This window comes from Biomphalaria glabrata, chromosome 2, assembly GCF_947242115.1.
Source record: "Biomphalaria glabrata chromosome 2, xgBioGlab47.1, whole genome shotgun sequence".
Lineage (NCBI taxonomy): Eukaryota > Metazoa > Mollusca > Gastropoda > Planorbidae > Biomphalaria > Biomphalaria glabrata.
In genome coordinates, this window is record NC_074712.1 from 10388348 (window position 1) to 10400463 (window position 12116).

The following is a 12116-nucleotide window of genomic DNA, read 5'->3' on the forward strand; positions in this document are numbered from 1 at the left end:
CGTGTGTGTCAGTAGTAGTATCCTTAAGAAGTACCCACGATGCCACTTTGATGAGAAATTCAAGTTGAATAAGTTGTCTGAAATTCTTTGCCTTTTTCGAGATTCGAACTTTTCGGATCAGGAGAATACTTGTGGGTTTCATCTTTTATTGTCACCGTGTGAATTCATATATGATTTATGTGGTAGTTCACTAGGCTATATAATCTCACATGTTATTCTTTAAGTTCCTCTTTCCAGCTGTTACTTTATGTTTAGATAATGTAGTACGTCGGTGATAAAATGGGGTAAACCCGTTCTTTCTGTAGAGAACCCCAACTCTAAGCCCTTAGTATTCTAAGCAGTTTCCAATAACAGAAAAGGTTAATAGGCCTTAGCAGTATGCGGGTAAGGGAGTGGCCATGGAGTGTCGTACGCGGGGGTCGAAAGTGGGATAAATGTACCATACCACAATGTTTAAGTGCGAATATTTGAAGGATTGAGCTAACCATGATGAAAGATTTCTCTATCGCTGGGCCCTCCTCAGGCGCGGAGTCTAAGCCGAATTCCCAACCCACAGAGGTAGCCTCTGGTGTTATATAGCTAGTTGAAACGTATTTTTAGCGGCGCCCGAAAGGGGAAAAGACGCTATTAGTTTTGTGTGAAATGTCTGTCCGTCCGTCCGTCCCGTTTAGATCTCGTAAACTAGAAAAGATAGTGAAAATCCGACATCATAATATTTTAGTCCATTCAAAGTTCTGATGCAACGGCTACTTATTCTTCCTAAAAGCGAAAAATCAAATTTTTTAAATCACTTATGCAAGCGTTGTTTTTTTTTCATAAAAATACACCACTTTTACAACTATTCACTATTAATAGTAACAAACATAGGAGGCTCTTTATTAAGGAAAAATACTGTATACTATATTTTTAATATATTTATGCAATTATGCAAATGGTTTAAGACTTTTTACTAAACATTTTTTTTTTACATTTATATTGCTACGTTATGTAAGTTCTGACATTATAGCACCTGTATTTACACGAAAATAATGTTTGCTTTTTGTTAAGAAAAAAAAATCTATTTAGTATACATATAAGTTGGACATAATTTAAAACAACAATTGATAAGTATGTTTTCATATTGACGCGTGAACTGCAGTGCTAAATAGCAGTCATAGAACAATTAACTAAAGGAATTTTTTTTTTAACGGAAATGTTTTTTTCTTTTCTCGAGGATTTTAATAAGAGATTGAACCTTTACAAAACAATTAGATCAATTAGATATTCATTATAAGACATTAGTTAGGCCAGGTTCACGTTCACTTTCACCTATCCTTTGGTCTGCTGGACCGCTGGGGCACCACACAAGATCTCTCAACCTTCTTCTCCATTCTTCTCTGTCTTTCTGAAAATATTGAAGCCTGCCTAGGTGGATCACTTCGGGGGCCGATTTTGAGTTTGTGCTTCCACACAAACTGTCTTTGTAATCTTGTTTTTTACTTGATAAGTCTCTGTGATGTTTGACAATATAAAGTCCCCAAATATCTTGTTTAAAGAACTCTAACTCTGTTTTGTCTCCTCCACAGATTCAGGCAAGGTTTCTTGCTTTTCTTCCGCTGGGGTCCCTGCAATATGTGTCGACAGAGCCAGCACCTGCTGGTCAGCTCTCGGGGCTTCTACTGCACCCGCATGTCGCTGGGCAGCGAGCGAGACAAGAATGGATCCATGATCAACACCACGGTGGAAAGCCTGGACGACCACATCAGCACCCCCAGCGCCTCCATGTACCGCATGCACCCCATGTCTAGCAAGACCAGGGGCAACTACTACTCCCACAACCGAGATCTGTAAATATGAAAACAAGAAGAAAATGAGAAAAACAACAACAACAAAAGATTCTTTGTTGATTCTATTCTTGAACTAAATGCTTAGTTAGGATGCCAGGGGGGCACTATGACGCGATGCCCTTAGATGTGAATAACTGTACGCTCGGTTTGTCCCTTAGAAACTCGGCATGCTTCCTGTTAAACAGAACAAAAAAGTTGACTTGTCAACATCATTGCAATGTTTGATCATGTAATTTGACAACGTTGTTGCAATGTTTGACTTTATGACCTGACAACATTGTTGCAATGTTTGACCACGTGATCCAGTGTGGACAGGAATAGAACAGCTGTGGTTCGGACTACGATTGGCGCATTCTACCTGATATCATTAATAAGACTTAACGCAGACTTAACTAAAACGTTTCCTCTGGCCAGGTGGCGATGACAGTACCGCTGACCAACCAGTCCAGTTCCACAAACGACATGGCACTGAGTGTAAATATATTCAAAATTGTTTTCCTTCAGTGTGTAAACGAAGGTCTATGTTACCAAGACAGTTCCATTTGTAATTGTTTTGTATTTGTTTTGACTCGAGCTTGTTTGCATCTTTCTTTTTTTAGATTTTTTTTGTGTGCTTACGCTAATATTGTTTTTGTCTTTGCATTTTCACCATTGCCTGAGGGTGATTATGCATTTGAAATGTGGCTTCATGCCAGGACACGTACAGATTGACCTCGAGTTATTACGTTGTTATCGTGTCTTGGTTTAATCGTGTATAATAATTATACCGAGAGCCTAAAGGCGAGTTATCTCAAACTTTAAAAACTACGGGAAAAAAAAACACGCGAAAGATCTTAGTTTTGTATGTATTCGATGTTCTTTCAGAATTGAAGATTATAACAACCTAGCCCAAACCTCCCGCCGGACGGTGGGAGGATGGCGGCTTGTTAGTTTCGAACCCGGAACCATCGAGACGGCAGTACATAGCGCATACAATACAACCCGGCAGTCAGGGACTTGTATAGATACTTGATTATAACAACGTAGTGCTCTTAGATACTTAGGTACCTGGACATTTCATCACATTGGTTTCGACTCTCATACATCTAATTATTTATAGCTTCCTTCACGTGACTACGATTTCCACCTAAGGTACCTTAGTAAACTAATCACATGTCCCGGTACCTTAGTAAACTAATCATATGAAATGTCTCGGTACTTTAGTAAATTAATCACATAAAATGTCCCTATACCTTGGTAAACTAATCACATGAAATGTCTCGGTACCTTAGTAAATTAATCACATAAAATGTCCCGATACCTTGGTAAACTAATCACATGAAATGTCTCGGTACCTTAGTAAACTAATGAAATGAAATGTCCAGGTACATTAATAAACTAATCACATGAAATTTCTCGGTACCTTAGTAAATTGATCACATAAAATGTTCCGATACCTTAGTAAACTAATCACATGAAATGTCCCGGTACCATAGTAAACTACAAATCACATGAAATGTCCCGGTACCATAGTAAACTACAAATCACATGAAATGTCCCGGTACCATAGTAAACTACAAATCCCATGAAATGTCCCGGTACCATAGTAAACTACAAATCCCATGAAATGTCCCGGTACCATAGTAAACTACAAATCACATGAAATGTCCATCAGAGTTCTACGCTCAATGTCTCCAGTTGGGACGCTTTTTTTTTCTCGAAACTTACGGTTTGTGGTCAGTTTCAGCGCACGGACAAAAAGGTTTGGAATTCGCTACCCCCTGGGCTCAAACCTATCAGGTGATTGAAGAAAAGCAGAACTTAGCTGTTCTTTAATTTGCATGAAAGTTCACACTATATACTTTTTGGCTGTCAGGTTGTAACATCGCCTTGCGACGTTTTAATTGTTAATAGAGCTATATAAATTAAATTGATAATGATATGTAAATTATTCCATTGCATAGCCAAGAAAGTCCAAACTGGGCCATACATTACACGATGACGTGTTTAGATATTCTCTGAGATATTTGTCAAGACATCGTAAACAATTTGGTATAATTCTATTTCCAGTATCCGCTTCTGGAATCCAAACACTTTAATATTTAGTGAATCGCCAATCTAACGTAGGCAAGTGAAACACCAAGAAAATCCTTAACAGACTTTCCTCGGTTAATGGTTTAAGGTCTACTGGCTCTTATTTGTTTGCTGTCCCCTTCCCTTTGTTTTTCTACGTCAGTTAGTCTGAAGTAGAATGATAAGACAAGAAATAGCAACTATTTAAAATGAAATTCTTGTTGGGGCAAAATTCGACTAAATCAAAATTAAGAATTCTAAGATCAGAAGTCCGATTGGTGTCACACCAGCTACACCTGTCATCTAACAGACGAAAATAGTTGGGCCAACAGGTCTAGAAATCGAACACGTGACAATCCCTGGAAGCATTCAACCCAAGGAACTAGATGTACTAGGCAGGGTTGAAAAAAAAAGTATTATTTGAATGAAAGGAGTGCTACAGGAAACAGACTCGACATAGACATAGAACTATATAGACTCTCATCTCATCTGTCACTTGACTTTCGTAGGAGTTGTGCTGTGACAGTTCGCGTAACCAAACCTCTCCTCTTTTCTTAGTCAGATGCTCTACTTAGCAGGATATCAAGAGAGCCCGGTCCATTATATATATATAGAGATTGGTCGACAGGAATAGGTTTCATTTGGTGAACGACAGTTTCTTCAAGTGTATGCCTATACAAAACTATGATATTCAATTTTGAAAATAAAATTTTTCATTCAATCTAGATCTATTTTTGTTAATGTGATCTATGGCCGACGTCTCATTGCTTCTAATTTTTAGAGTTGGTTTTTAGGGATAGTTGTTTTCTCCAAAACGTCCTAATAAGATCAACTTAAAACAATTGGATACCAAAAAATTATATAAAAGACCACCTGCCATAATAAGAACACTTAGATCTATACTATATAAGACAGATAAAGGCTATGGCTATTTCTTTGTTGCTGGTAATTGCTGTATAATACAACACACTCTATTAGCCAAAACTTTGCGATTGACAAAATCTATAAGCTGGTTCTAAATATAGGTATATGGTCTTCGAGCTATACACCTGTCATCACATCGCCATGCCACGCGCAGATTAGCTAAGAACTCAATAAAAATGTTTTAAAGTAATTATTTTAGAAATAGACCTATATCTTTATGTTGATTCATAAAGGAGATTTCAAACCAAGTCAAACAATAAGCTTTGTTGAAACTATGTTTATAGTGTACAAAGTGCTTGATATTTCATATGAACAATAGACCAGTTGTTTTTTTTGTTGTTTTTTTTGGGGGGTTTGTTTGTGTTTTGTTTTTAGTCATTAATTGATTGCTTTTGTCTATTTAATAACTCGTATCTCTTTAGTTGATATGTTATGTACATTTAAAATGTCACAAGATTTCCAAATTGTAAATATTTTTATGATCTAAAACATTCCCTATAACTTCTTCTTTCTTTCTTCTAGTTCTTCTGTTTCTTCTGCTATCTACATCTCCCTCCCTCTCTCCCTCCCACTCTCTCTCTCTCTCTCTTTCTCTCTCTTTCTATCTCTCTTTATTTTAATTCTTGGTTATACTTAACTCTTTCTCTCCGTAATTATTTACCACATTCTAGTGGAATCAACGTTGGTACCGTCAGTTAGGAGAGAAAGAGTTAATCTATTATATTTTCACTCTTTGAAGACTTGCTATTTCTTGTTTATTGCCCAATAATTTTTTTTTTATTTTTGTGTGAATTTATCCCTATCAAAATTTAAATTTTTGTTTTTGTATAGCATCACAAGTATTTATCTTGCAATGCTATAACGCTCTAGTTGCTCCTTTTGTAAGTAACTAAAAAATCCTAATTAAAAAAAAAAATGCTGTTTAGATCATACTTGTTACCCCCCCCCCCCTTTTTTTTTTATACTTTTCTGCTCATCATGAATCTATGAAAGCGAAGAAGAGATTTTTATTGGACCACGATAATGGAATGCACAGTTTGATTTCGACCTCTGACCTCGCACTGTTACGCTAATCTTAATAAGTCCCGAGAACAGTTCAATACCGACTTTACTGTTCACTTCTTGAACACTCTAAACACTTCATGTGTGCTAGTTCCGTGTAAATAATTTGTTCATTCCTGGGAACATCTACTTAAAGAGTTCGGGAACATCACCAAAAGTGTATGATCCCAGGAAAATTTGCATGCCAAAGTTTGTGTTAATTTCCCGAAATATCTAAATACCAAAGTTTATACATGTCAGGGAATATTTCGTATAATGATTTCTCATTATGTCTATATTAGCTGGTCAATAAACTGCTTCACTCTTTGATCTGTAAATATATCATGAAACGAACTAATGCTCAATATGAACCAAAGCTTCAATCAATACAGGAAAAATGAAAATTAGAATGGCAAAGGAAAGTAGTGGATTGTGCAAATACAACAAAATATCTATCTCCAAGCAGGACGTTTTGGCGCAGCTGTTTTCGCGCGGGAATTTTAGGCACGAAATGTCGAAATCACATTACGTATGTTCATCTTATTATGTCTTTAAAACGATTGATACACATCTATGTTTTGTATTTGTGTTTTTTGTTCAAACATATTATTTATGTAACGAGCAGTAGTTATCTGTGTCCATTAGTCTTGAGATTTAAGTTTGTTGTGTAACTGTTTCATCACTAACATTAGAATGTCTGTATGCGTTTTAATATTGTCCAAAAGCAACAAAAATACCCCAAAGGTTCCATTTTTTAGTACACACAAAAATGATGTATGTAATTTATAGTAGCTCCAACTTCCAATCAAAACGAGAGATGAGATTCGTTGTAAACACCTCGCTTATTATTTGTGGGGGTCGGAGAAGCATGTCTCAGCCAGTCTCAGGTAGGAATCTGACCTTTCATAACTTGTATGTTGTACATGTTTGGCATGTTCCCTCAGAATTGAATAGCCTTATATCCTAGACAAATCCTCCTGATTGATGGGGGCGGGGTATAGCGGCGGGCAGGGTTTGAACCCGAGACCATTGAGACGACATGCCCCGAGCAAATAACAAAAGACCAGGCAGCCATCTATAGTTCGCAATCAAAATTATTAAAGTTTTTTGTTTCAGAGGGGAGGTGTATATTAATATGTTTATTACATATTACCATCACAAAGGAGATATAAGACACCGATGGCAAAGACAAACAGACACAAACACTCTTTTGTTCCCCTGGCAATCAAATCATTAAATAAGAACAATCTGATATAAACTTTGTCGCATGTAAATTATGAGTGAGTCTGGTGTGAATGTACACTTTGGTTTCTTATAGTTATAATGTTTTTTGTTTGGTGTAATGCACAAATTGTAAGACAAATTTCCATATGGACAATAAAGATTATTATTATTATTATTATTATTATTATTATTATTACATATACTATAGCATAGAAAAAAACAACTTTCGTGTTTTGTAAATATTGTCAGAACGTCTCACGTCAAAATGGCTGCGCTAAAACGGCTCGCGTCATAACAGCTGGGCTACAAAAGTCGCGTTAGTTCCTCATCTACCCTATGTGCGATACTATGTAACCCATAAATAGAGCGCAATCAGATAATATTAAGTATACATTATATACATTTGATCTTATTTTGTAATATCAGTAATCAATGTGCACATAAATGATGCCAAGGTGTTGTTTTTTAAATGGATTCAACTAAAAGTTGGAGTGAATGCATTTATCCTTTTTACGGATCAAAACGAAATCATAGTAATGACACAAAATTATGAGAACTGAGAACGTCTTTAAGAGATGAGTCGCTAGAGAATTGGAAAGAGACTTAGACAGTCAACCACCTCAATTACTTTATTTTTAATATATCATCTAGAGAAAATTGTAGATTCCACAAGAACACTAGATAAGATCCAAATATTATCTAGGGAAGTACCCAGAAATACCCAGAAATACCCAGAAGTACCCAGAAATACGTATCGGCTACTTGAATGTCGGTGTAGATTTTAACGTAACTAGAATATTGAGATACTTGAAAGTGGAGATTTTTGTCAATGACGGATAGCTAAAAATAGCTGGCTGTTTGGTGTATCCGGTGTATAGAACGTAGGCAGTGTTGATCAAATATGTGATTTAGAAATTAGGTATATCCTAGATTTTGTGCATTGTAAAATAAAATTTCTAAAAAGCTCTTTCGCCTGAAGCACAAAGTAGTTAGTATGTTATCCATGGGCGTAGCCAGGGGGGGGTTCTTGGGGTTCAAACCCCCCCCGAAATGAAATCCCCCCCCCCTTGGGGGGGGGGAGTCGGAATTAAGTGACTGATTTTTTGCTTTGATTTTGTTTATTTTAGGTGAGATTTTAATACTAAACCATCACTTGCCCTAGCACAACCAAAGAGGTTTTGAGTTTAAAACCCCCTACCAGGGGGGTTCGAGTTAAAAAAACCCTACCAGGGGGGTTCGAGTTTAAAAACCCCTACCAGGGGGGTTCGAGTTTAAAACCCCTACCAGAGCGGTTCGAGTTTAAAAACCCCTACTAGGGGTTTTGATTTTAAACCCCCTACCTGGGTTTTTTGCAGTTAACTCCCCCTCTTCTATAAAACAAAACAAAAAAAAATGCAAACGAAAATCCCCTAATTCCAAGAGCACAGTTAAGGGAGATTTTGATTTTAAAACCCCGTCTAAAATTTACGATAAACCCCCTCTTTAATATAAAAAGAGCTAATTACGCACTCAAAATGTTATGAGCGTAGCTAAATGGGTTTTGACTCAGTTTTGAGTTTAAACCCCACTTCAGTGGGGTTTGAAGGTAAAAAATACCTCTTTTTAATAATAAAAAAAAGGAAATTATACACTAAAAATGTTATGAGTGTAGTCTATGGGGTTTTGAGTTTAAAGTCCCCTCCAGTGGAGTTTGAAGCTAAAAAGTACCTCTTCAATATAAACAAAAGAAAATTACTCACTCTAAAATCTATGAGCGTAGTCAAAGGGGTTTTGAGTTTAAACCCCCCGCCATCTTCAGTGTAAGAAAAAAAGCAAATTACGCACTCAAAATGCTATGAGCGTTGCCGAAATGGGTTTTGAGTTTAAACCCCCATTCAGAGGGGTTTGGTGCTAAAAATACATCTTCAATATAAAAAAAAAAGCAAATTACACACTAAAATTATTTGAGCGTAGCCAAGCCAATCGGGGGTTTTGAGTTTCTTCTTTTTTTTAAGTTTAAAACCCCTCCAGATGGTTTTAAGTCTAAGATCCCCCTACAGATCCAACAGAAGATTTTGACGATAAAACTTCTCTTTTCGATATAAAATCTAAAGCAAACTACATTCACTTAATTCCAAGAGCGTATTCAAGAGAGGTTACACATTTTTACCAGTGGCAGGGCTCCATTAATAAACTGCAGTGAATAGTCATCTACCGAAATCGAAAAACATTAAATATAGCTCAACAAAGATGGCTAAGACAGATTTCAGGAGTCAGTTATAGAGATCGGATCTAAATCAAGGAAATCCTATGCCGAACTGGGAGTCGACCCCTTAGTAAGATTACGACGCATGAGGTTTGCGGGACATGTTCTCCGACAAAATGAATTACGCATAAGAATAGTTGCAATGATATCCTAGTACAACTTAACGCCACTCATTCATGGAGGTCCTCATGGTAGGTGGAAAGAGGCTTCAGACATTACCAGTGACAGATTTTTATGGAAACAGCTTGACGTCAAATGCTCCGAACGGCGTGGGAGGGTCTAAGTCAGTAAGAATAGCAAATTAGGTTTTTGAAATAAAACTTTTTAATAGCATTAAAATGGACTGTAGATACCTTAGAATATGCATTTTGTTGGCTTTCAATGCCAGAAATAGTGCTTGGCGGCGGGGCTTCGACCCGCGATGGGGAGCTCCTGGCGCTCCCCCAGACCCCCTTGCTATTAATGGCGGGGAGTCCACAATTTTATGGAAACAGCTTGATGACAAATGCGCCGAACGACGATGGAGGGTCTAAGTCAGTAAGAATAGCACATTAGGTTTTTGAAATAGAACTTTTTAATAGCAGGAAAATGCACTGTAGATACCTCAGAATATGCATTTTGTTGGTTTTCAATATCAGAAATAGTGCTTGGCGGCGGGGCTTCGCCCCGCGCTTGGGGAGCTCCTAGCGCTCCCCCAGACCCCCTTTGGTAGTAATGTCGGGGAGTCTACAATTTTTTCACTAACTCATGGAAGAACCTATTCTAGGGCACAATAAACGTCTTCCGAAAGAATGAAGGGTCAGAATGTAATAAAGATTATGTACACACACACACACACACATAAATACATATAATTTGTTTTTCGCGGGGGGGTGATCCCCCCCAAAACCCTCCCCGAAAAAAAATCCTGGCTACGCCCATGATGTTATCACGTGATATAGAGTCCTTGACATTGTTTAGACTAGAAAACTTATCCGGAAAATCTCCAAAACATCTCAAGTTCACGAAACAATATTGCAAGCATAGACCTATAATATATCTAGGTCTGTGATTACAAGTAAATCTTTTGTAGCAATCAAAAATTGAACTCATTCTCTCCGTAATTATTTTTCCATGTTTGGGTGGAATTATTCAATTTACTCTTTACTATTTCACTCCCCTGTTATGATTGGGCTTCAATTACTTTATCGTTTGTTATCAGAAATGTTTGATTTGGTCTAGAAGTAAAGGGAAATGCATGCACTTTTTATATAACACAAAGTCAAGTTTATCAAATTAAACATCAATTTAATTTTAATAATGTCAAATCAGAGATGGAATTGTCAATGGACCTCATTCACCAATCGTAAACAAACAACATTTAGAAAGAGATATATCTTCTATACAAATTATGTAATCCATAGTGGCTGTCACGTGATACGTATTTTTCATTGTTTTATAATTATGATGACGTGGCTAAATGTGTTTATTTACGAGTGGTGAATGAGGTCCATTAGGAGAGAAAGACTTAAAATTCATGGTTTCTACAAAATGGCGGAACATCATGACTTGTCATAGAATCAATTTGAATGTTTTTCTGTACAGAAATCTGACCTAAACTATGGGTGTACAAAACAAGATGATTATTGATATGCTTATAATTTACTTTTGAAATAAAACATCCAATGTTTGTGTCAATGTGTCACTAATTGAATGTAGAAATTTTATTTTCAAAATCTCAACAAATGTTTTCGACCTATTTGGTAATGTTAGTATTACATACTTTTTAACAACTGCCTGGTATGGAAACCACTGCACTGTTAAGTTCAATTAAGGGAATAATTATATAATTATAAACCAAAGTTATAATGAAGACCAAAGAAAAGGTGAACTTTTGTATTGATATGATGTCCGGGACCGGTTTTAGACTTAATAAGGCTCTAAGCCATGGAGATAGGGTGCACTATGTTATCAACTTAAGCTTTTTCTTCAAAATGATAGAAAATAGCCCTGGACCATTTTATGGGGGCCTCCAAGCAAGTGAGGGCCCTAGGATGTAGCAGTAGTAGGATGTCTCTGAAACTAGTTTACGTCATCGACGTTTGTGTAGTATGTATGAAACTATTTTACGTCATCGATGTTTGTGTAGAACTTAAAAACAATAATTAAGAACTCTGTGCTTGTGGTGATGATAGAAAAAAGTAAGTAATTACTTCCTTTCAAACCTTGTGATCTTTGGGTCAGATGATGTAAAGGTCATCTTTTTCTGTGGCCCACGGGTAATGAGGGTGTCATGTGGCCAGCACAACGACCATCCGCCTTTAATTTTTCCCAACTAATGTCAGGTACCCATCAGAGGCGCCCTAATCTAATGGATGTAGAAATGTACTACAGACAGAACTGGAAAGAGGATTAAAATTGATAAGGTCAAGATTGAAAGTCGTAACATTCGAATAGCGATCTCTAGGTCTAAAAGAATATAATTATGTCTTAAAGTGCATGCTCTGGAAGAAAGACAATTATGTCTTATAAGACAATCAGCCCAACCCGCTTATCACACGACCATATTGGTCAGCCTTGCAGGAAGTAGGGCCCCTTTCATTTCCCTTACTTTTCAACTAGTTCCTGTCACGGTATAACAGTCATTAACTGGATTAGTAACAGAACTAGAGAGGAGAGAGAGATGAGAAAGAGAGGAGAGAGATGAGACAGAGAGGAGAGAGATGAGAAAGAGGGGAGAGAGATGAGAAAGAGGGGAGAGAAAGGAGAAAGAGAGGAGAGAGATGAGAAAGAGGGGAGAGAGATGAGAAAGAGAGGAGAGAGAG

General features: G+C 37.0%; 1 protein-coding gene across 1 annotated transcript in view; it reads left to right on the forward strand.

The window, feature by feature from the left end:
• LOC106080163 (tachykinin-like peptides receptor 99D) overlaps positions 1-10983 on the forward strand; it is a 211742-nt gene extending 200759 nt beyond the window's left edge. The window contains exon 6 of the mRNA XM_056019067.1: positions 1566-10983. Within this exon, the coding sequence (XP_055875042.1) occupies positions 1566-1830 (265 nt within the window). The 3' untranslated portion in view covers positions 1831-10983. The remainder of the gene's footprint in view (positions 1-1565) is intronic.
• Positions 10984-12116: the final 1133 nt, after the last annotated feature.